The sequence below is a fragment of the Schistocerca gregaria genome, chromosome 5, assembly GCF_023897955.1.
Source record: "Schistocerca gregaria isolate iqSchGreg1 chromosome 5, iqSchGreg1.2, whole genome shotgun sequence".
In the NCBI taxonomy this organism is placed as follows: Eukaryota; Metazoa; Arthropoda; class Insecta; order Orthoptera; family Acrididae; genus Schistocerca; species Schistocerca gregaria.
Window position 1 is genome coordinate 423,378,354 of NC_064924.1, and position 27,353 is coordinate 423,405,706.

Below are 27,353 nucleotides of genomic sequence, written 5' to 3' on the forward strand. Positions count from 1 at the left end.
CTACTGAAAAGGCTGCTGCCCCTCTTCAGGAACCACATGTTTGTCTGGCCTCTCAACAGATACCCCTCCGTTGTGGTTGCACCTACGGTACGGCTATCTGTATCGTTGAGGCACGCAAGCCTCCCCACGAACGGCAAGGTCCGTGGTTCATGGGGGGACATATTCGAAACGTATGCCATTTATTGATTGTCTACATTCTGATAACACTATGAGAAATAAAATAAACAAAAAGAAATGGTTTACACTGATTTTCAAGCCATTATCTTTTCTGCCTTTCTTGCTTACTAACCCTGTAGTCTATGGTATCACTATTTTTAATCTTCTTTGTCACAACTATCTGGCTGTTCCTTCTGACTATGTTGTTATTTCTAAGGTTGTCGTTATGATTGAACCTGAAAACATACCAGTTTTTTTCAGTACATACCAGATTTCACTTCTATACTTGCACGAGAGAGTTGTTATGTCTCGTGCTCCCAAACATATTGCCTGCTCACCACTCTCTCACTGGCTATATAGAACCAGCTGACACCCCCTCCCCCCCCTCCATTTCCTTCAGCAGGAATTTGGGAAAAAACCTTTTCTTATAATCGGGTAATCCTGTACATAGTTGTTCATATTTGACAATGCTTCCAACTAGACACCTGTGACATCTGAATTATTTTATTTTTATTTTGTTTCACTTAGGAAGAGATGCAGTAATATTAAAGAAGTTGATGACCTCAGTAAATTAATAATAAGGAATTCCATCACAAAAAAATAGTACCCTGCATATCAAAACTACTTCCAGTGTTGCTTGAGAAGGTAAGTGGAAATGGAGCAGTTCCTCCTTAAAAAATATACTAACTTGATGGGATTCATATGGCAATCCATAGTTAACAAAAGAAATCTGTTACCCGAACATGGTGATACTGTCCTCTGGCAGGCATGTTTTGTTGTGAACAGGAAGAGTAATAGGGAAGCTCACTACATCATTTTTTACCTTGAGTCATACAGCAACCTAACATGTGGCAAACATTGGCCGAAATCAAAAGATTTCGTGGGCATTGTGCTGTATGGAAGTGCCTCCAGAAGAATGATAGATGCAAATGTAGGATGGAGAAACGGGTTAGTAAAGCAAGCACAGCTACAGTTCTAGATGAAATTGACACAAGGAGACTATCATGGGCAAATTTGTTCAACAGATTTAGAGAAATTGTTTTTGGAGATGTGTACCCAAATCTTCCACTCAATTCTGTCATCATCATAGATAATGTGTCCTACCAATGTAGGCAGGTGGACAAAATACCATCACTACATTACACAAATGTGCCAATGATTGAATGGCTGCAAAAAAGGAGGGTAGAATGCAAAGACAGCATGACAAATGCTGAGCTGCATGCTTCAATACAGGAAAAGCTAATGAAGAGACATGTAGCCTATTAAGTAAGTGTGTAGACCACACTGTGCTTTGCCTGCCACCATACAGTTGTGACCTGAGCACTACTGAACTCGCACGAGTGAATATTAAATATTATACACAGACGCATACTGTCTTCAGCAACACGCTTACAGCAAACATTCATGAACTTACAGATACTGCCTTTCATTCTGCTACTGCAAACAACTGTGAAGGATAATGCATAAAAGTACAAGAGTGGGAGCATGATTGCAGGAGTGTCATGGAAATAGCAACTGATTACAGGATAATAAAAGCTGAAATCTAGTGAAAGCTCATCTCTTTTACAGATATTGTGGAATATGAGGCTTCATCTCACCAGACATAGTCAAGAACGAACTGTATGGTACAGGAATGGCCGAGTGTGACCAAAAAATTGTTTAATGTAAGTTACCAAACTTTTTCATGCTATGTAATAAAAGTAATAAGTTTTGAATAGTTAATTACTTTTATTGTCAAATATCTGTAATTGGTTTACCAAGCTTCCAGTTTGCCTATAATTTCATACTGTTTCTGATACTGATACACACTTTATAGAAATACATATTTTCACTGAGTGTGTCAGTATTAGATCAGCGGCTCTAGTTTCCACTATACGATATAGTTTGGTCGGTTGGTTGGTTGTTTGGCTGATTTGGAGGAGGAGACTAAAAAGTGAGATCATCAGTCCCACTGGATGAGGGAAGAATGGGGAAGGAAATCAGTCATGCCCATCCCACTAAACCATCCTGGCATTTGCCTGAAGCGATTTAGGGAAATCACAGAAAACTTAAATCAGGATGGCTGGACCTGGGTTTGAACCATTGTACTCCGGAATGTGGGTCCAGTATGCTAACCACTGCAGCACCTTGCTCGGTAATATAATTTAATTTGTTGTTACCATGTGTCAGTTTTGCTTTTGCAGAAACATGAAACATTAGCATAGGTTGGCTGACCAGTGAGACGGAAGGTGGGGCTTCTCCCATCCACCTCTTATTATCCTTCACTGGCCTAGGCCATTTTTTGTTTACACTAGTGACCAATTGTCACAATACAGTGTTTCCACTCAACCTTTTCAAATATGGAAGTGTTTTCCATGCATCATAAAAATCAATAATCATCCAGTAACTATTCAATAACCACAATCTGTAATCACATACAAGTTCTATCTGGAAAGTAATACTCTATAGACTATATATAAAATACTAAAACAATTAAAGTGAAAAGGAAAGCTGCTACTCAGCATATAACAGAGATGCTGAGTCGCAGGTAGACAACAGAAAGACTGTCACAAATTATAGCTTTCGGCCAGTAAGGCCTTCATCAGAATTAAACGGCAAGCACACACATACACACTCATGAAAACGTAACTCACACACAGTGTGGAGTCAGTTGCCTGAGACTGCAGGTGTGTGTGTGTGTGTGTGTGTGAGTGTGTGTGTGTGTGTGTGTGTGTGCAATTATTTGTGACAGCCTTTTTGTTGTGCCTATCTGTGACTCAGCATCTCTGCTATGTGGTGAGTAGCAACTTCCCTTTTCACAATATTGTTACATTCAACTCTGGATTTCCCATTGTTTCATTAAAACAGTTAAAGCAAATTTATTAAAAAATCTTAAAAACTAAACACATGTGTTGCTTATCTACATAATCATCATTCTTCATATCTCTTTCTAAGATACGGCAAATTCTTTCTGGCCTTAATTTGCACCAGTCCGCAACTATATCTTTAACTATTTTTCTGTATTCCATATGCATTAATAGATGGAAATCATGCTAGTGGATTCTGTTCAAATTCCATTTTCAATGCTGAAAATCAAATGCAAATATGTGTTCCACTAACATTTGTTGATTACAAACCATTTTTTGGCTTTCTGGGTATTCATCAACTATCACCTGTTGCTGGTCCAATAATATGAAAAATGGTTTCCACTGAAACAAATATCAGTGGAACAAAATACAGTTACTTTGCTTTTTGACATTAAAGATGGAAATCCTGTGGATCTTAGCCTGGGCAGATACTGTACTGTTTGAACTAACAACTTTCTGTCCCCTCTGGGTACTGACTACAGACAAATGGCCATTTTTGTCATTATAATGACTATTTGTGCTTCCATTCTTAAACACCATTGACATTTTCACTCATCATCTTCAATCTGTGTCAGCATGAATTTCATAATAAATATCAACAGATTTGGGTTTTTTGCCACTGAAAACCTTATAGTAGAATGGATTTCATATTTAGTGATATTTTCAATTACAACGCTCTTTTTGTATGGATACTGTAGTTTAATGAGCAGCAAAATGGTTCTTATTATGGCAGCTCTAAGCACTCTCAACGATCTCATGAGCCAGTGTAGTGACTGGTCCAGTCCAAGCTTTTTGTGTTCTGAAAATCTGATACTGTGTATTTTCTATTACATTTAATGCATTCTTCAGCAAAAAGCATTTGACTACAAATAAAAAAGAAATACCTCACTTCTTTCTACCCTTGAATACTTCCAATCTTGGTTATATTTTCTGCTTCTACTTTCTGCCATTATCATCATACATACACTACTATATACCTTTGCTAGTTCCAGTTTCTCATCTCCAACCATAAGGACATAGTGTGGAGGGTTGGTTTGGACTTCATTTATAATTGGGAAAGTCTTTCCCTTTGGTAACTTCTCTGTTGATTTGAGAAAATACTGCGATGTAAAAGGTCTTCCTTCAGGATTGTGTGGCAATGGAGGCAGCTGTGAGTCAAAATATGATGCCAACAAATGCATAACCACCTGCAAACACAAAATATAAAATTTAATTTTCTAAGCATACAGTGAATATTCCATCATAAACAGTAACAACCCCCCCCCCCCCCCCCCCCCCCCGTCTCTCTCTCTCTCTCTCTCTCTCTCTCTCTCTCTCTCTCTCTCTCTCTCTCACACACACACACACACACACACACACACTCACACACACTCACACGTATACAAGAAATACAGATAACATGGGAAGCATCTCAATGTTAACAATTCAAGTAAAGGAAAATATTTATGATTTTACAAGTGGATATATCAGCAAATGACTCCAGCTGGTACAGGCACAAAATATCTGGACCAAAAAAATAAAATATCAATCTTGTAAATTAAATTACAAACAAGTGAAATAATATATATTTACAATATCTCGGGAGACTGACCGTTTGAGAATATATATGAAACCATTGAATTACGAAATGCAGTGCAGATGTTGCAAAGATTCATTCGTCTTGTTCTTCAAGGCCTCCCACTCTTTTTAGGGACTTTGATGACATGCTCATGTTCTCGGAGACTGAGGAACAACAATAATGGTTCAAATGGCTCTGAGCACTATGGGACTTAAATTCTAAGGTCATCTGTCCCCTAAACTTAGAACTACTTAAACCTAATTAACATAAGGACATCACACACATCCACGCCCAAGGCAGGATTCGAACCTGCGACCATAGCGGTCACGCGGTCCCATACTGAAGTGCCTAGAACCGCGCGGCCACACCGGGCGGCTGAGGAACAACACTGACAACATCTGCAAGATAAGTTCAAGCATCTGGAGCATTCTGGAGTAGTGCTGAACATCACCAAATGTGCTTTTAGGCAATCTGAAGTCATTTTCTTGGGGCATTGACACTCTGCTATGGGCTCCCTACCTGACAAAGAAGGTTGAATTTACAGTTACATAGGCTGACCACAAGCAAAGAATTGCTTCGGTTCTTTGGTATGCTGAACTTTTGTCATTGCCACTTGCCTCATGCAGTACAATTGCAGGAACCATTGACTGCAGCACTTACTGGTCCTAAGACAAAAGGCAGCTGCAAAATGCAGTCGACTGAGACTGTGCGTTTCATATTCGAGGCCATGAAACAGAGCATGGCTAAGGCAGTGCTTCTAGCTCATTCTTAACTTGATGCACCTCTTGCATCAGAGGTAGGTGGAAGCCAGACGGCTACCAACACAGCATTAAATCAGGAGTCAGACATTTCATGGCAACCACTGGCACACTTTTCTCAAAAATGGACACCATCTCAGAGAAAGTGGAGCACCTATGACCATGAGCTCCTGGCAACATATGAGGCAGTGAAATACTTCTAACCTCAAATCAAAATGCGAGTGTTCACAGTATACACGGACCATAAACTGTGAAGTTTTGCATTAAAATGTAACGGTGTCAACTGTTCTCCTCGCCAATTCAGCAACTTAGAGTTCATAGCCCAGTTCACTACTGATATGACACACATTTCAAGAATCAATAACATTGTGGCCGACTGTCTTTCACCCCTCAGCAGTGTGATGAGTACTATAGACTTTTCTGCACTGGCCCTAACACAAAAAAACAAGACGAGGAACTTTGAAAGTTCATGCATGATAATACGTCTGCATTACAATTGCAGCTTGTCAATCACCTGGCCCATTTCTTCCAGCAGTTTCCAGACAAGCTTTTGACAGCATTCATAAGTTGTGCCATCCAGGAATACATCCCACTTTTTGCTTGTCTCCCTATGTTTTGTGTGGCCAGGCACAGAAAAGGACCCGTATTTACTCGAATCTAAGCCGCACCTGAAAAATGAGACTCGAAATAATGAAAAAAAAATTTCCCGAATCTAAGCCGCACCGGAAATTTGAGACTCAAAATTCAAGGGGAGAGTAAAGTTTTAGGCCGCACCTCCAAATCGAAACAAAGTTGGTCCATTGTAATATGAGACACAATTTAGGTCGAATGAATGACGATACAGCTACAGTAGTTTGGTTCGAGTCGTAAGCTTAGCAGTTAAGCTTTACCAGGTAGCCATTGCTATGCGTCAGGTGCTCCGTCCGTATTTATACCGATACCCTTCCTTTTTCACGTGCTTCGTCTGGTTTGAATCGATTGCTTATTTTGCTTTGATCTGATAAGTGCTGTTTTCTTTGTTACAGGTGTTTACGTCACTCTAAGCTGAAAATGCATTACCGTACTGTGTCAGGCATTGTTTGTCGCATTCTGTTAGTGTGTGTTTACGGCCTGTCGCCGCTCGCGGCATGGCTTGCTTTTGTGCGCGCTTACAATTAAAAAAGAAAGAAAGAGTAATCGTCTCATTAGCGAAACAATGGCAAGAGACTGCTATTTGTTGTTACTTACACTGCTGCTTTCTTTGATAATGACCAACAAGAACCAAATAATAGACTGCGTATGATAGAACATGTTCTGAATGAGAGTCAGGCGAAAATGTTTCTCCATTTGAATATCTTTGCGGCCGCTTCTTTAGTACATCAAATTCTGCACAGAAATTAGAGTCATCTTAGAATTAAAAATCTAGTCAGTTGCTGTACTTCATTTCTGACTGTATCACTATTAGGCATAAGAATAATACGAATATAAACATGACACAATACGTATATTCTTCTGCGTTTGCTGCTGTCTCACTCTTGTTTCGTAGTTTATTAGGCAGACAGGATTTAAATGAGATAGCAGCAAACACGAAAGAATACACTGCAAAATGTTGATATTCCTATTATTCTTATGGTGAAGAGAATACTGCATGTGATTCACATTTCATCAGGTTCCTATTAGCAACCATCTCTCCTCACAGGTAGGAAAAAATTCAGAAAGCAGTGTTGGCCATATTGACAAACATCCCAAACAGTTTTGCACATCGGATTTTCATAGTACATTGAAATTCTGCTACATTCGAAGATGAACACTATGAAATTTGTATTTACTTCGTTGGATAATGTATGAAAATGCAGTGGTCGAAACTCGGGGCAGAGAAAAAAAGCTAATCTTCCGCCTTTTTTTAAAATTTATTTACTGATGCGGAGGTTTTGGCGCCAGTATTTATCTTTGTGCCTACAAAGCATGCCTGTGTAGCGCTACATATATTCAACGGCAGAAGTTAGTTGTGGCGGCACCTACCAACATTTTTCAGAACTTCCACTTGCTTTGCACTCGATTCTAAGCCGCAGGCGGCTTTTTGGATTACAAAAATCCGGAAAAAAAGTGGGGCTTAGATTCGAGTAAATACAGTATCGAGAATAGACAAGGACATGTTTACAGTGCCACAGGTGGAAAGCGTCTTGCCATGTACATTCCCCCGTCGACGATTTTCATACAACTGTGTGTTTCAACCATGTACATCTAGATGATGTGCAAGCAGAGGCATTGCCAACAGATAATATTACTGCCGAAACGGTAGTCTCTACCTTTGTGTTAATGTGGTTCGTGAGGTTTGGGTGCCCACAGCATATCACTACCGTCTGTGGATGATAGTTTGAGTTGGACCTGTTTGCACAGCCTGCCAAATTTTGCGGGTATGTTCACCACTAGACCACCAGTTACTATCCCACTAGTAATGGCATGACTGAACGCTGCCATCACTGTTTGAAGGCGGTGCTCATGTACCATTAAAACACACGAACTTTGTCTCTTCCAATGGTTCTACTTGGCCTAAGGTCAAATTATAAACTTGATGTCGATTCTTTAGCTGCGGAGTTGGTCCACAGAGATACTTGCGTCTGCTTGATGAATCTGTCAATACTCACACACTGCAAACTTCCTCGCAAGACCAGCCAGATTTCTTACATCATCTGTGGAACCACATCCCACAGATTCCACCTCGAAAGGCTTCACATCATGGCACGCCGCGAAGTTAAGTGCATCACAACCTGCATTACTGCTTACTTGTTATGCTCTGCACTGATGGTACAAAATCACCTAACAACCTCTGTACATGCACCACGTGTTATGGAGAAATACACAGATGATGGACATACTGGTGAACAGCAAGTCTATGACAATTTCTCTGAACAGACAAAACTTGCATATGTTTTTCAAGAGGCATTACTGTCCACTACCCAAAAGAGATATCAGAACGGGCCTGAACACGATGCCTAGCTGCTAGCAGCAGCACCACCACCACCACCACCACCACCACCACCACCACCACCACCACCACCACCACAGCCATCCACAGAACATCTGGTGATGCAGATGACCGGCTCCAGATTTCGTGTCCACTTCATTGCTTGTTTCCTCGATACCGACACTCTGCTTCTGCCAGGGGGCTGACACATAGCATCCGACATGGAGCCGCCAGAGGTTCTGGTTTTTTATTTTTCACCTGCACTTATGCATTCTCCATGTGCGAGGTTTATTCCTTGTTTTTTAAGTTCCATGATCTGAACTGTTGCTCTGGGTTATGATGCAATTAGCTTCCTCTCCAGCTTAATCCTTTGGCATTGGATTAATCAGAATTATTAAGTCTATCAGTTTTAATTACACCAATGCCGACAACCTTTACACAGAAGCATACAGTAGTAATCTGTGTGAAGTTGGTAACTAGACATTCAGCATAAGCCTCTCTAGAAACCTAGGAATTCTTACATATATGCATAGATGTGTATACTCCCTGATGGTATTTGTGGTTAATGCAACAGTTAATTTATAATAAGCTGTGCAATCCCCCAACTACTATGCTACAAGTAAAATTATTTCCATATGTAATATGTATCCCGGTCTACGGATCAGAATGTAGTTTTACATTCTGGTGCAAAAGTCTTTAACAGGTCACCGGTAGACATCAAGCAGGAAACTGAAAATCCCCAGATATTCAAAGACAAAGTAAGAATACCTTATTAGTCACTTTATCTATAATTTATAATAATAACTAGACTTTCACTGATGTAAATTCTACTTAAATCTAATGCCTGTATTTAAAGACATCATGACTTTGCTAGTACACAGGCAGCAGAGAGAGAGTTGTGAGTGAAATTAGGTAAGTGCTTAGTTTGAAATATTAGATAAAAGCACAGCAGGTAGCAATTAAAAGATGAAAAGCAATAGCTTTTTTTTTTTTTTTTTTTTTTTTTTTTTGTAAACATACTTGGACTAAGCTAGAAGTATAGATATGATTTGTTGTTTGTATACTGTATAGATGTAGCTTGCAGTGCCTGCTTCTGCTCATTAATGAATAACTTGATTTGATTTACATCTTTGAAGACTTTTCTTCAAGATGGGCTTTATTGTGTATGACATATTTCTTAACATTGCTGCCATGAGTTCTACCAGGGGAAATATGGGAACCTCTCCACTGGAAGAACAGAGTTGGTGGAGGGCTTCGGTTTACACTACTTCAAGGTGTGTGTGTGTGTGTGTGTGTGTGTGTGTGTGTGTGTGTGTGTGTGTGTGTGTGTGTTTTAAATGTGCTGAAATGAAAAGAATTGATTGATAGGGATGAAATTCATGAACAGGAAATGACATGAAATCACTGCAGACTGATGCTGAAATTGCAGTGCAATGAATATATAACAGTAAATTAAATTTTGTGCCACAGCAGCTCTCTAACCCAGGCTTCTGCTTATTGTGACCAGCTGTCTTAACAATTACATTAAGCACATCTATAGGACTGACTCAAATACTCATTGTCCACCTACATGGAAACAATAGTGACATCAATATTAAACTCATTTTGTTATGTATTTCAGTTATTCTAGAAGGAAATCATATCATCATAACATGCAAAACTTAGCACAGTAGAATGATTTTAACCCTACATTAGCACTCGCACTATATGATCAATGCACACAATCATAACCCAAAATATAAATACAGAAATAATGCTATTAAGAGAGAACATAATTGCACAAAAACCTACTTACGTCAAACCTCATATATTGGCCAAATTTCAGAACAACTCAACGATTTAAAAACAAAATGGTGTTTGGTACAAATAACACTTTTAAACTAAAAGAAAAACTGGGAAAAACTAAAACCCCAATTATCTCAAATTTAGGAAAATATAAAATCTCATGCAACGATTGCATCCAATGTCACATTGGACAAACAGATAGGAACTTCACAAATAGGTTCAAGAACACAACCGAAATTTTGAAAGTAATCAATCCACATTTTAAATGCACTTTATGCAACCATAAACACAAGTCAGAAAGAATAGAAAATGCAATGAAAATTCTACAACGTATATCCAAAGGAACTATGATGTATATCCTAGAAAAACTAAAGCACAAACAATATTCAGAAAAGTTTATTGAATTTTTAAAGAAAAACTGGTGAATTTCAGTATTTAATGATACCAAGAAATAAATTAAAAACAGCAGAGCTCTGAACACAAACTATTTCTTTGCAAAATATACAAAAACATATGGTAAATGATCTCTGTAATGTAAACTAGTTGTAAACATATTTGCATCAGGGGAGTGGACCTAGAGTGAAATTACATTTCCTGTGAAATGAAAATAGGTGCACATAAAAAGTGAGCACCATATATGAAGTTCTAATAAACCTCAACAGCATAAAAACTGAGAAAAACTCTCAGCAAAACACTTCAGGACACTATATTGTGATGTCCAAAACATAAATCAAATAATTACCAATATAGATGTAAGCCATACTTTTATCACATTAACAAAAAATTGTACCATAATTAATATTTCAGGATCACTTGAAAGTGGTATAATTGCTGAAAGGAGTCCCACTGTATGTAAATAATGACAGAATAAAATCAGCGTGCATCAGAAACTGATAAATAAATAACATGTTAGTGACTGACTTAAGGCATTTGTGGTTAAGTACAACACTGTCAGAGGAGCAGTATGGATTCAAGAAGGCTGGATTGCAACCAATCTAATCTTTGGACTTCGTCTGCTCATGGAGAGGTATCGACAAAATGCAAGTCTCACTATATTGCTTTCCATTCTGTGATTAGGATAAAGTTTAGGTTATGCTATGACAGAATGGAATAAGCGGTAATATGGAGAAGATGACTGAAACCTTATACAAGGTCATCAACAGTGATGCTAAAAATAGTAGTAGAAACGACCACAAGAAAAGACCAGAACCTTACACACTGTCTAGGAATTATGATGCTACCTTATGGCAGAAGGAGGATATATAATAGAAGAAGCAGTTTCTATCTGGAAGAAGGAGGCAGCACTTAAGGACAAATGAGCCATAGACTACATATTCCCATTTTGACCTATGGGTATGAAACATTGACAGAGAGGCAGAAAGATGAAGTTGAATTCAGAATGGAATGGAGGGAAATTGATCAAGTTTTAACATAACTGTTCAAAACAAGAAAAGATCATTTAAGGGCAGGGGGTGGGCAAAGGGGACCTGCCGAAATTTTTGTGGAAGCAATAATGAAGAGGGAGGTGTGAATTTTGCCAAAAATAGATCTAAATTTTCAGGACTCTAGTCATTTGTGTTTTTTTCCAATTATTCTTAAGTTGAGCAATCAAATCTGCATTTTTGTAGTGGTTTTTACTTCCATTACCACGTGTAAGATAAGCTGTAGGTACACTTACCACAAGATGATCAGTGATGATATTTAGAGACACAACGAAGGAGGACATATGAATGAAAGGACACAATTGGGATTTCTTAGAAAAATAAAAACTGATATGAAGATGAAAGTTGCTCGAAGTACTTCATGTTCAATCCAACAAGTACGATTTGATAATTTAGAGTATGTATGTGTTATGGCATAAAGTCAAGTGCCAACACACCAGTTGGGAATGACAATGCAGAGAAGGCTGTGAGAAGTGGTCAGCCAATCGCACACTGACCAACGTCCCTTCCAGCATGAAGCTGCTAACCAACTGGGCTGCCACTAGTCAGGTGTGGCGCTTATGTCCTCTTCACCTAGGGGTACATTGAATCTTGTTAGGCCCTTCGATCGCAGCATCAATGTTAGCGACTTCATTAGCTAGCTCTAAGTGGCACAGACTTATTCTGAAGAACGTTGATTATTTTGTATGTTGCCCTTCATTTCTTGATGTAATAAAACTCATTAATATGAGTTGGTTGGTTGTTCATCTAGCGAACCGAGCAGGCAAGATCCCTAGACACAAAAAGATTGGCGATGAGGTGAACGAATCCTATAGCACCAACCTGTTAACAGAGCAGCCAGCTGCCACAGATTTTCTTTCGTCGTGAGCTTTTGTGTTTTGATGGCACCTTAATTCTACTTTGTCTTTTCTTTGAAGGGGTGTGTTTACATGTTTTAACAGTGTCTCTTCTTGTGTTTTTTTTTATTCGGTGTTTTCAGGTGGTTGTTGCAGAAATTTTCTTTGTTTGTATGCATATTTTTATTGCTTGCACTTTCCTATTTCAAATGAGCAACCCACCTTCGCCACCCGAGCAGCCCGCTTCCTCCTCCCCCTACTCAGGCACTTCAGCTGCGCTATAAATGCAATGCAGCTAACAAATTTTTGAGTAGCAGATGCTACAGATTGCAACCCTTCTCAATATGGTACAGCAGTTACTCACAAACCAAGTACCAAACGCTGTGCAACGTGCAACAATTGTAGCTCAATGTCGTATCACCTTTTCGCCAGTAAAAGGAAAACGAATAGGAATGGTCCGATTGGCTGCAGCAGTGTGAAGCCCACATCATTGCTAACAAAGTATCAGGTGCTGTGAAACTACATTACTTTTTGTCAACAGTAGGAAGTGCAGTCTTTCACATCATTCACAAATTTTTCCCCAACACCACTCTGAGTGAACTTCTGTTATCATTACGTTGTAGGTTCTCTAACTAACTATTATGACCAACAAGTGAGTGTGGTGGCAGCTAGGTACCAATTCTTTTGTTGCAAGAAAAGTTCAACAAATTTATTGTGAGTGGGTAACAGATTTGCAGGGTACGACGAGGAAATGCAAATTCAAATGTTGCGTGGTGCTTTATATTCTGATGTTATTTGCGTGATGAGATTGTGTACAGTGTAACTGATGTCAAACTTAGAGAACAGATTTTGAAATAGATTCATCATTTCATCACGTAGTGCAAATTCTAGATCAGTATGATTCAAGTGCCAAAGCAACTGATAAATTTGAGCAGCCATCAATTTGTCGGGTTGAGTCACCCTTGTTTACAATCAACCCGGTAGGCAGCAACAGCATGCACATGCCAAGCATGTGAACAGTTCTCTAAACAGGCGAACAGAATTAAGTCATGCCCTCGGTGCTAGTCAGGGGACAAACGCCATGACTGCCCATCCAGACAAGCACATTGTTATGCCTGTGGCAAGAAAGGTCACATACAATTCCAAGCAAGCAATTTCTTCACTGCTACACCAGTCCTACCAACTTTTTGTTCATTTGCATCTTACTTGAAAATGTGTGAAATTTGTGTTGGACACTGATGGCTCTGTTACATTGATGAATCATAACACATATGAACTGTCAAGGCTCCCCATGCCTGTCTAAATCTAGCATGCACCTGATGGCTTACAATGGATAAGACATTCCCATTCTCAGAAAACATACTTTGCCTGCCATGCATCGCTCGCATACACGAACTGCGACTTTTACTGTGCTACAATGGTGCGATTGTGAGAACATATTTGGTCTTGGTTCATTTGATTTGATTGGCTTTCAAATTCAGGACAATGTGTTGTCAGTGACTGCATTCAGTGCCAAAGACAATACAGCTTGCTGAAAGAATTCCCTGAACTCTTTCCTGAAGGTTTAGGCAAGGCTAACATTTTTTTAAACACATTACTTTGAAAGACTATGCTCAGCTGAAATTTTGACAGGCCAGAACTGTTCCCATAGCATTACAGGACAAAGTGGCTGTTGAACTTACAGAATTGCAAGATAGAGGAGCTATTGCACCCATACAAACAGTCACTGGGCAAGCTCACTGGTTTTTTTCACACCAAACATTCAGGTCGCATTGACTCTGTGTTGACTTAAAGTCTACAGACAACCCACAAACTGTGATTGATACTTATCCATTGCCATGCCCAGAGGATCTCGTGGACAGATTAGGCGCTGGTAGCTATTTTTCAAACATTGATTTGCGCGACACATATCTTCAAATACACTACATGAAAAATCTCAAACCATGTGTGTTGGGAACACACATTTGGCTTGTTTAAGTATTTGCGTACCCGCCATTTTCCACTAGTATTTGGAACAGCTGACTACTCATGTACCAAACTGTTCAAACTATTTGCACGTATTGTCATAGCAGGCACACACCTGAAGAACACCTTGCAAATTTGCATGCTTTCGTGTCTTACCTGATGCAGGACTAAAGTGTAGACTGGATAAGTGTGATTTTTTTTTTTTTAAACCCGAGTTGCAGTATCTTGGTCATATCATAAATAGTCAAGGTGTACATCCTCTTCAGTCACATTTGTTAGCCATGTGTGACCTGACAGTTCCTTGCAATGTCACAGAATCGCAGTCAGTCTTCGGGAAAATTAACTATTATATTCGGTTCATACCTAATGCTGCACAAATTGCAGCTCCATTGCATCGCAAGACCGTCCCCTTTATTTGGACATATGATGCCAAAAGCACAAAGATGCATTGCTCAGTGATTGATGCTTGGTTCATTTTGATCCTGACAAACCATTTGTGTTGCAAGTTGACGCTTCCTCTTACGGAATCGATGCAGTGCTTTTGCACAAATTTGGTGATAAAGAAAGGCCTATTGATTTCACATCAAAAGTGTTCTCCACAACTATTCATAACTAGAGAAAGAGGCACTGGCTATTTTTTATGGTGCCAGCAAATTCCACCACTATTTGTATGGCAGAAAATTCTATTCAGTAATAGATCACAAGTAATTTGCAATCCTTGTTTCATCTGATGAAGCCGGTTCCTGTACGAATTGTCCAAAAATTGCTAAGATGGGCTTTGTTGTTGTCTCAATACCAGTACGAGATTGTGTATCAGGTCTATCACCCGACAACTCAACATGGTAATGCTGACATACTTTCACGTCTTCTAATTGGCACTGATACATACTCTGACACTTCTGCTGCATCTTGTTGTCACATTGATGCTCACAATTCTGAATTGCTTCAATCCTTTCCTGTAAACTATAGGAAATAGCACAGACCATGAAGCGGATTCAGATTTGAACATTTTGCTTAAACACATTCGCACATCTTGGTCTCACTCATTGCACAGCATAAAGAACTCTGTAGGGCACTGATACTTTGCACGTTGGCACAGCCTCGCTATACAGAAAGGTGTGGTTCTTGTTCGAAACGATAGTGGACAGTCACGTGTGTTGACCCCGAAAGCTTTGCAGAAAGAAGTGTTGCAGTTACTTCACCGAGGACACTTGGGGATTGTTCATATGTAACAGTTAGCATGTTGACACTGTACTTTGCAGGGTATGGACACCCAAATAGAAGAGATAACATCACAGTGTCATGCATGTGTGGAAAATCAGTCTGCTCCACCACAAAATTCTCTTCTTGGCCTAAGTTGCAATCACCATGGCAATGTGTGCACACAGACTTTGCTGGGCGTTTTTGGAATACTCGCAGGTTGATTGTGGTGGACTCTTACAGCAAGTTTCCTTTTGCTGTGCCAATGAACTTGACAACATCATGTAGCACAGTTCAGGCATTGTCCTTTGTTTTTTGTCCCTAAGGTTTGCCTGAAGTCATAGTGTCTGACAATGGCCCTCAGTTGAAATCAAATGAATCTGAAACATTCTGTGAACACAATGGCATATAGCATCTAACTAGTGCACCATTCCATCCACAGTCAAACAGCAAAGCGAAAAATTTTTTTCAGATCCTTCAAGCAGCAGATGGCCAAACTTTACATTGCACTCACCTGGGACTACTGTGATGTCATCTGTTCTATTTGGGTGTCCATACCCCGCCAAGTACAGTATTAACATGCTAACTGTTTCATACAAACAATTACAAAGTGTCCTTGATTAAGTAACTGCAACACTGATTTTTGCAAAGCTTTGGGAGTCAACACATTCACGACTGTCATTTTGAACAAGAACCACACCTTGCTGTATAGCGTGGCAATGCCAACATGCAAAGTATTGGTTAACTACAGAATTCTTTATGCAACTATTTCTCATCTCCTATTGTTCTCATCCACGAGATGGGAAACTACTCTACCCTCCTCAGCATCCGATACCAAAGGAAGGCCACAAGTATCACTTTGTGTCACATGACATTGTGTATTTCAGGGTTTTTAGCAGCAGAAGATGGCACAAGCAGGGCAAGATCCTTTGTCGACTTGGTGTGCATGCTGTTATCTCATTTTAGGACCAGACAGACTGCAGTGCTGACATCACAATCAAATTTGCCACTGTCATGTGCACGGTGATCTTTCTATATCTCTTCCCCCAGCTTCACGGATCCCGAGGACAGTGCGGCCACAGCAGCTGCCAGAGGGTGTCATCATGACATTGCAGGACAACCCCATGCAGATGGAGCGTTTGCCGCCTCCTCTTGTCTTACTGATGGAGCTGCCCCCCCTCCCCCCCCCCCCCCCCAACGCCACAGTGGCAGACACTTCCTACATCTTGTAAAAGGCCTCAGGAGATGGACGTGTTTCCTTCAGGGTGTTTTCCTGGGGACGTTTGCATCAGAGCAAAGGCCGGATTGCGGGCTAGGACCCGAAGTCTGACGTCCCCTGCAGCCACAGCTTACAGTCCATCAGAGGGTCCAAGCTCCTGCCGCCCCTCCCATTGCCATGCTCTGTATTTGTTTGACGATGGTCTGTTGCTTTTTTTTTTTTTTTTTTTTTGGGGGGGGGGGGGGGGGGGGGAGTGGAATGTTACAGTGTAAAGTCAAGCGCTGGCACGCCAGCCGGGAACAAGAAAGCAAAGACTGCGAGAAGGGGTCAGCCAATCACACGCTCACCGACCTCCCTTCCAGGACGACAACGCAACAGCAGCCCCTAGGTGAAGAGGACGTAAGTGCCGCATCCGACTTGTTCAGGCCACTTACATAGCAGCTTCAATGTTAGGCACTTCGACAGCAGCGCCAACATTAGCAACTTTGTAAGCTAGCTCTATGTAGCACAGTCTTGTATTTGCCTATTCTGAAGAAGACTGATTATTTTGTATGTTGCCCTTTGCTTGCGAGACACATCTAGGAAAGTTAAGTATTGTAATTTTCTTGTTCTAATAAAACTCATTAATAAGAGTTGTTTGTTTCTTTGTCTAACGAACCGAGTAGGCACAACAGTATGTATAAGCTCATTATGAACTTCACCCCAGTCAGTATTTTATTAAACTGTCAATGACATGTCTCTTATTGTGTCACTGATTAGCCTCAAACTTTCTCACAAATATATAACTGTATCACGCATGTCAATAACTAGATAATGTGACACAAAAATCTAATACATTTTCTCCCATGAGGTTATGATCTTGAGTCACTTATGTAAGGAAGTAGGGTGAAATGTTAAGTGAAACATGGTTTGTCTCTAAATTATTTTTTATTGTTGAATAAAAGTGTACATGAGAATTAAATTTTCAAATCCAAAAGTATCTATTGCTCCAATCTTTTGTCATATTTTTCACTTTTAGGTTACTTTTCAGAACAATTATTTTTTCAAACATTTCATCACACAGTTCATAGGCATTCAAACATTGGGAAGTTCAGATTGAATAACGACAATGATAGTTGTATTTAACAAAATTTGAAATATTTATTGTTGTTAACACATGAAAGAACACGTTTCACAGATGCCGAGAAAGATAGCACCATGTTGTTTCTTCCGAAATTTCAGGGCAATGATCTGAGACATTCAACTAAAACTCTTCTCCAGCAAAAAACTGAGAAATTGTCAATTCTGCTACAGTTTCTGACCAGTAAATTTGTTTGAGTTCTCTTATCTGGTTCAACAGCAAAGAATTTATTTTCTTTTTTGCAACTTCATTATCAGAGATGTCACCCAATTTCTGCAACATTTCTTTGACTGCTATAAGCCTGAAGTCTGTTATAATCCTCCCTCGATCATGCACAGCAATGCATTTATTTTTACATCATGGGTAAGACAGTGCTGTAATAGATGCACATTTTCCCTTTGCTATAGAAAGTCAAGAAAAGTCTTCAAATCGTCTTTCAACACTTTCACAGTAGGATATTGTCAGTGCAATGTACTATTTACTTCTTATCTGCCCAACAGGAGTTTGAAGTCCTGTCCACTTTCTAGGATCATGAAACTGCAGAAACCGCAAGGAGTTGAATTCATGCATTAGCGTCCTTTTGGGATGACCGTGTACCTCTGTTTCAGCATTGGAAATTTTTCGGCCATGATAGTTCAACATTTCTACCTACAAAGGAGAGAAAAAACAACAAACTTGGCTCTGCTGATGTGAAAGGATGTTACTGTGAGTGTTTTGATATTTACAATATAGTTTCATATTGTTTTAGTTACTGTAAATTGGTATTGCTAATGCATTACTTTGTTTTTAGCTCTTAAGTAATATTCTCCATGTAAATTAAATCCATCGGTACAGTTTTCCATAGTTTAGGCAGGAAAAGGTTGAGAGGCCTGCCACCCAGTTTTTGCATTCTTTTACATCGAGCCATCATTTACATCGAACCATCATGCATGGAACAAAAAGCCCATAATTGTATATACTTAGCTCTATGTAATTTACCTCGGATCGAATAAATTTGTTTCATTGCATTGTCGTACAAACTATTCCATCTTTTAATGCCAAGCCTGCTTAGAGTCGGTCCTAAAACACTTTCAATTATTTCACATTGCTTTGAGTGTCAAGCATCATTCCTCAAAGTGTTACACTCTTTTATAGTTTTGCAACATACTTTGGCTCAAGTTTTGGATTCTCCATTTTCATCAATGTTCTGAAGGATATGATGAGCACCACTTGAAGTGCCCAAATTGTGTATGTGGGCAGCGGCAGGGGGGGGGGGGGGACAAACAAGCACGTGACCCCTCCCCCCCCAAACCACACACACACACACACACACACACACACACACACACACACACACACACACACAGAGAGAGAGAGAGAGAGAGAGAGAGAGAGAGAGAGAGAGAGAGAGAGAGAGAGAGAGAGAGAGAGAGAAATAATATATTTTCTGCTCAATTTCAGTTTGAAGTATGAACACTTACTATCAAATAGTGTCAGTGACAATGGTAAATAGTTTTCATCTAAGCTGCTTGACGTCTCTGTTTTAAGAGATATTAGACTTAAAGTCTGTTTATGTAGACTAATACCAGTCAGTGAGTCATAAATTTGTTCACTCCTTTTGTAGCACTACAGACACGAGACTTGCGTAGTTATATGGAATGGATCCACATCCTTTAGCTTTGGCAGCCCTGGTATAACTGAAGAAGATATTGCAAATTAGCATCTCTTGGCTGCTTTCTTATCTTCGCCTAGTTATGTGCATTGCTTCCACATGTTGGGAGAACGGGGGATGGGAGGAAGTACTGCCAAGAGTAGGGCTCAGATGAACTGGACTGTGTCACCAAAGTAGCTGCAAAGACCATTCGCCTGTGTCATATTTCTAACACTGTAGAGTAAATAAAGCTGTACACAACCAAAATTTTCATTCCAACACCACAGTGCTTTACTAAGCATTATCCTATAGACTCCTACAACCTCTAAACTGACTTTTCAGTTCGTTATATGGGCACTTGCAGTTTAACATGGACTTGGAACCACATTTATGAACGACTGCCAGAGGGAAGCAAGTGATTCGCGAACAATTTGTAGTCTAGCAGCTGTACACTGTGCCACAAAGTCATATGACCATAATGAAAATTGATTAAGTATCTATGAAGCAGGAAGCTCACTGTGTCTCAGGAACAAACACTAATCTATGTTATTCATTAGTTAAATGACTAATTAAAAACAACACTTATTTATTTTCACAAGGATGAATAATCCCTTTAAATGCAAATATTTTATTCATGAATAAAAATTTTAGAATCATCTATTTATTCGAATAGTTATGTAGTTAGAAATTGATTTGAATAATGCCCATCTCCGCTTTTAAGTTTATAGTCACAAATGGAATGACATATACTGGCTTTCTGAACTTTAAAATAAGGTCCTTCAACAGCAGAGACAGACTGGGATAAATGAAAGAGTGCCGTACTAATGAATAAAGGAAGCATTGCTTTAATTACACAAAGTGTCAATTGTGATTGTTTCTCCACAGTTGTTGAATTCACTTACCTGTCCATACCCAACAATGACAAATTAGATGATCCAGATATTGCATACTTATTTTACTAAAGTAAATTAACACAATTTTGTTTAATGTTTCAAAACCTGTTAACTCACAGCTGAATCTGTGGGCAAATGTTCCTCCCAGTCCTTGCCATGGAACGATCCTCCACTGTTCCACCGAAACTCACTCATTGCTCCTCCTTTCGCAAGTTCTGGACAAACAGATAACAAAAAAAATAAAGTGAAAAGGTTTAGCTAACAACAAAAAACATCATTATTGTTATTTAATATCTTACAGCATAAAACTTACATTACGGCCAATATTCCCTTTAACATCTAGGAGATATGAAACTAATATGAATGTATGTACAACACTTCTAAAAATAGTGGAATCTAAAATTTTGAAAGAAAGAAATGACTTATGTTACAATTAAATAATGCACACGACATGAGCTGTAATTGCAACTGCCAAGAAAAATTTCCATGCAGTTTCAGTGTGTACTTGTGGCAGAGTTTTTGTTTTTCTCATTTTGTGGCTGTTACAGAGTCATAAGATCCCAATTTATTATTGTTTGAAATATGTGTTAACACTGTAATTAGATGTCTACAGAGCAATATTAACTGAGTAATTATTGTCGACTTTTTCATTTGTAGAATTGTAGTCTGAAATGGAAGTGAAACTCAAGCCTATTAGCTCCACATAATATGTGAAGAAACATCGTGTTATTCACCTGATACTGCAGTTTTAAATTCACTGTCTGTCCATTTTGAGTGTTGGAATTTGTATTAACATGCTGATGCAGACTGCAACTTTGTAACAGTTTCCACTTTCACTGAGTCCGAGTTGATTATTCACAGAGAACTGCATTAATTGGAGATTTCATGATGCAAAGTCGATGTTTCAAAGCCTCCCAAAAATACTTATTCACATTGAAACCAAGATTCTGAGCATGGTATTCTCTAACTGAAATCTTTTCAGTAAGTACTTATACAACTGTATACTATGAAATATGGCCGAGTACCCCTCCATACTAGTAGATAAGATATTATGCCCCCCTCCCCCCTACCCCAACAATCAACCAATGGCCTATACTTCCTAATGGAAGTTACAAGTAGTATCACACAGGCACTTTCTTCGATGACTCAGGAGTCCAATGGGAGGACCCACGGGGCTCCCACAGGTGAAGGAAGTATATATTACCTCAAAGACTGATTCATCGGAGGCACTTGTGTACGTCTACAGATACATCCATACTCTGCAAGCCACTAGAGGCACATGACAGAGGGTATGACCCCCTGTACCAGATATTAGAGTCTCTTTCTGTTCCATTCATGCATGGAGCATGGGAAGAATAACTGATCGAATGCCTCTGTGCATGCAGTAATTATTGTAACCTTATCCTTGTGATCCCTACGTGAGCAATACATAGGGGACTGTAGTATATTCCTACAGTAATCATTTAAAGCGGTTCTTGAAACTTTGTTAGAAGTCTACCACCAGGTTTACCCATGACTAAATCCATCAGATCATCCGGTTTCATATTCCTACAAAGTGTTACACCCAAGTAACTGTATGAGTTGGCCAATTCCAACAGTGACTCACTGATATCATAGTCTTAACATACTAGGTTTTTTCGTTTTGTGAATTTCAAAAATTTACATTTCTGAACATTTACAGTAAGTTGTCCATCTCTACATCGCTTTGAAATCTTACCAAGATCTGAATGAATATTTATGCAGCTTCTTTCAGAAAGTACTTCATTACAGATAAATGGATCACCTGTAAAAACCATGATACTATTAATATCGTCTGCAAGGTCATTAATATATTTAATACACAACGTGAACATCAAGGGTAACAACACACTTACTTGGGGCACACCTAAAGTTACGTCTACATCTGACGAACACTCTCCATCCAAGATAACATGCTGTGTCCCCTACCAAAACGTCCTCCATCCAATCACAAACTTCACTTGATACTCCATATACTCGTACTTTTGACAATAAGTGCAAGTGTGATATTGAGCCAAATGATTTTTGGAAATCAAGAAATACAGCATCTACCTGTGCCTTGATCCAAAGCTTTCAGTATGTCATGTGAGGAAAGTGCGAGGTGGGTTTCAAATGATTGAGGTTTTTAAAAGCCTTGCTGGTTGGCATTGAGAAGGTCATTCTGTTCAAGATCCCACAGTATGTTTGAGCTCAGAATATGTTCTAAGATTCTACAACAAATTTATGTCATGGATATTGGACAGTAGTTTTTTTGTATCACTTCTACTACCCTTCTTGTAGGCGGGTTGACCTGTGCCTTTTCCCAAGAATTGGGAATGCTTTTTTGTTCGATGGCTTTACAACAGATTAAAGTTAGAAGAGGGGCTAACTCGCGGAAAATTCAGTACAGAATCTGACAGATATTCCATTGGGCCCTGGAGCTTTGTTCAATTTTAACGATATCATCTGTTTCTCAACACCACTGACACTAACACTTATTTCAATCATCTTTTCAGTGGTTCGAGGATTAAACTGAGCCCATTCACCTGGGTTTTCCTCTGAAAAGAAACATTTGAAAACTGAGTTAAGCTTTTTGGTTTTTGCTTTGCTACCCTCAATTTCAGCTCCTGTCTCATTCACTAGGGAATGGACACTAACTTTGGTGCCATTGACATCCTTTATATACGACCAGAATTTCTTTGGGTTCTGTGGAAGATCACTTATCAATACTCTGCTATGGTAGTCACAGAAGGCATCATGAAATTGCTCTCTTGACAGCTGAATGAATTTCATTCAGCAGCTCTCTATCTGTAGCCCTTTGTTTGTTTTACACCTATTATGCAGAAATCTTTATTTCTTTAGAAGCTTCTTTACAGTGACTGTATACCACAGAGATTCCCTCCATTTTGAACTCTTCTACTGTGTACAGACCTATCCAGCACATGGTCAACTATTCTTTTAAACTTGAGTCATAATTCCTCTACATGCTCCTGCCCTGTGCTGAAAGTTTCCTCACTGACATGTAACACTGCTGATTTTTGATCTAGTTTGGAGAAAATGGAAATGAAGTCCCATACGACTTGACAGAGCATAGGGCAACTATTCGGGAGACAAGCAACACCATACTAGTCAAGGTCTTAATGGAGGTGGTTTGCAGTTGCCTTCCTCCGACCGTAATGGGGATGAATGATGATGATGATGATGATGATGATGATGATGACGACAACAACAACACACCATCCAGTCATCTCGGGGCAGGTGAAAATCCCTGACCCCGGCAGGAATCAAACCCGTGACCCCGTGTTCAGGAAGCGAGAACACTACTGCAAGACCACGAGTGGTGGACTTTATCTAGTTTACTGAACATATATATCTTTCTGCTTGCTCTAGTTGTGCTTTGAACTTTAGTAATCATACTTGCCACAACCGCATCATGGTCACTTATGGCAGTTTTGATGTGGATATCATCAGAGAGGTCAGGTATATTTGTTGGATCCAATATATTTTCATCGTAAGTGGGGGTTCCTATCTTTTGTTGGTATATTTCAGAGAAGGCATTTAGTAAAGTTCCACAATATGTCTTATCATGCCCACCATCACTAATAAAACTGTAATTTTCCCAATTAATTGTTGGATCATTTAAGTCTCCACCAATGATTTCAGTATGACTGGAGAATTTAAATACAAATGAACTGAGGTTTTCTCTGAAGTTTTCGGTTGCACTAGGAGAGGAGTCTGATGGGTGTCAGAAGGATCCAACTATTTTATGCCCACCCCTGATGCTGAGTCTTGCACAAACAATCTCACATGCAACTTCAATTTCTACCTCCGTGGATTTGTTTCTTGTCTACTGCGATAAATACACCACCTCCATTTCCCATTTGCCTAGCCTTTCGATACACACTCAAATTTTCCCCAAAAATATCACTGCTATCAATTTCAGGATTCAACCAGCTTTCTGCACCTAGCGGTATGAGTTTCTTTGCTTTTCATGAGCATTTCAAACTTTGGCACTTTGTTGCAGCTTACTGTTAGGATTTTAATTCTCTCACCTGTGAGAGGCATTTCTTTTAATCTTACACTGATATTTATGGGTTTCCTACATATATCGTTATCTGGACTGGATGGAGAGTTGCCTAATCTAAAAAAAACCTTGTGCACCCCGCACACAGTAATTTAGCTGAGTAGCAGCCTTTGATGCGTAATGCACACCGGACCCATTTAGGAGGATCCTACATTTCTCAATCCTACTGTGCAAGTCAAAAAGTCACAGAACTTTTGGAGTGTCTAGTTCAGTCCTTCAACTCAACTCAGAGCTAAAGAACCATGATCAGTTCTGGGGCAAATGTTCAAATTGTGAGCTTCATTAAAACTCCATGCAAAATGCTGGTCTTCTCAACCTTCTCTGCCAGTCACTGGAATAACCCAAGAATGACCTCGGAGCCCAGATGACAGGCATCATTTGTTCCAACGTGTGCCACAATCTGCATCCTGTTCCCTCAATGGCTGCTCTTCAACATGTTAACATGTTGAGTGAGTCCCCCCCCCCCCCCCCCCCATACAGTCTGAGTGCACCTGGTGTCCTTTCTTGCCCCTTGTAGCCATTTCCCTAAGGGGCACCAACATTCGCTGTATATTTCAACTGCTGACAATAGACTCCTACTCTTTTGCGTTTGCTTCGTCTCTTCCTGACAGCACCCTGAGTTCTCTCTGGCCCTGTCCACTCTTTACAGAATGCCTAGATCTACAATTGACACACCACCCACAAATAGGTGGATGAGTAATGACAGATCCTGTACTTTCTGCATAGGAGATAGGTCCACAGTAGGGGATAGTACTAGAGGTACCTCTGGTACAGATATCATGGGTACACGGCTCTTGGGAGCTCTTCCAGTGCACCGATTCACAGCAACTGCCAATTGTTTAACAGTGGTCAGGGTAATTTCCACCTGCTTATGAAAGTCTATCAACTCATCCCATGTTTGAGAACAGCATTCAGAGTGGGGTTGCATTTTGGCTGGTGCAATGTATTACAAGGCAAGAAACAATGAACAAATAACTTTAAATATAACCTGATGATTATCTTTTAATCTGTTTAGCTAAAAAGTAGCTAATTTCCATTAAGAATTGAAGCAAATACACTAAATGAGATTTTCATATGGCAACACAAAAACCTGTGGTAAAAATTACTAGTTTCCTAAAATGTTTTGTTATTTATTATACTTGTTAGCGAACTGGAAAACAGAGTTAATTTACGATAAATGCAAGTGATTTATTGGGCTACTCCTCTTCAAGGGAAAACTAGATTTAACACAATATGTTAGATAGAAAATCTGTTACAGTAACTAAATAACAAATGCTGATTTGTTACAAATTTCTGGAAGGTTATACAAGGAAAATTCTCAGTAACGCATGTTTATTTGTGTTCATATACAATGAAGTTCAAAGCTGACGTGTTCTGTGGCAGAACTGGGAATCACCAACACTGATTCGCTATGAAATTAATTATGTATCCAAAACACTTGTATAACAACTTATGAAAACATAGTTTCATAAGAGTCCGAAAATTCTCAAGATAACCTATCTCTCGTTTTGTTGTACAATGAAATAAGACAACGATTGTATTGAATGAGGCTAGGCATGCTGTTCTCAAAAATTTTAAAAGAGCTCTATTAAGTTTAAGCCTACAATTAACAATTATAGTACGAGTTTATAACAGCACTTTCAAATGTTAGATTTTTTTAAAATATATCCGAATACAAACATATACGGATACAATCAATGAAATGTTATGCAGGGATGCCGCAAACAGTAAAATATGCAAATCTAGAGCTTTAAATTGGCACACAATCTTGTACGCGCGGTCTCAGAAGAAGGAAGATTTCTAAGCTGGCTTTTATATATAAATAAATGTGCATATTGCATGGATTTCTCTCTTAACTTATTCTGTGCATGCTTGCACACTGGTATGCCCAAGAACAACACTGCAGCATGAATTTCTCTCAATCAAAATCAATAAAATGTGCACCACCAGCAAAGTATGTGTTGTGCTTGTTGCAGCATAAAGAACACATGGGATGCTAATTTCACAGAAAAGTTGTTAAGCCAGCTGCCGTCGTGGAACTTGCTGCCTTTATTGGTGAGCTTCCTCCACCTGCTGTGGTCTTCGATGAGTTCATCCCATTATTTTCCCAGTTAATATTAAATGTTTTCATGCCATGCTTGACAAATCTCTGAAGTCCAATGCAGGTCTTCCAGGGGGTCTATAAGTGTCCTATTCACCAAAAGTGACATTCCTTGAGAGTGGTGGTGACACTTGGTAGCTTCACAGCATTCAGGACAATCTAATTTGTCACATGGTCCCTCCACGTTATATCTAGAATGTTTCATAAGCACCAAGGAAATTACGTTGTTGTTGGCAAATGATGTCCAGGTCTCAACACTGTACAAGAAGGTGCTCAGTATGCCTTCTTGTTAGACAAGCATTTTCACGGTCACAGTGAGGTGTTCACTGTTTCAAAATCTGGTGTGGAGCTTCCCAGATGTGTTCGCCGTTTTGCCAGTTATTGAATTTATTTAGTTGGCCAGAGAAAGATCTGCTGACACTAACAAGTTGGTATAGCATAATTTATCGACTACATTCAACGAAGAACCATCTAATCTTATTGCAGGCATAAGTGTATCCTTGTGCCACAATCACATTCTTCTTTAATTTCACTGATGTAGAGAAGAGCTTGAATGCAGCAGAAAATTTGTCCACAAGCCATTGAAGATCGTCTTGAGCATATGCTATGAATGCTGCATCATCAGTGAATAAAAGGTTTCTTACAAACAAGTCCTGACAATGAAACTTCCTGTCAGATTAAAACTGTGTGTCAGACCGAGATTCAAACTCGGGACCTTTGCCTTTCGCAGGCAAGTGCTCTACCACTTGCCTGCGAAAGGCAAAGGCCCCCGAGTTCAAGTTTCGATCTGGCACACAGTTTTAATCTGCCAGGAAG

The 27,353-nt window shown here is 39.5% G+C and overlaps 1 protein-coding gene across 2 annotated transcripts in view; it reads right to left on the minus strand.

Moving 5' to 3' along the window:
- LOC126273457 (transmembrane protein 209) overlaps positions 1–27,353 on the minus strand; it is a 130,154-nt gene that overhangs the window by 10,494 nt on the left and 92,307 nt on the right. For both annotated transcript variants that reach the window (XM_049977015.1, XM_049977014.1), the window contains 2 exons: positions 20,473–20,570; positions 3,980–4,189 (listed from right to left, as the gene is read on the minus strand). In XM_049977015.1, the coding sequence (XP_049832972.1) occupies positions 3,980–4,189; positions 20,473–20,570 (308 nt within the window). The remainder of the gene's footprint in view (positions 1–3,979; positions 4,190–20,472; positions 20,571–27,353) is intronic.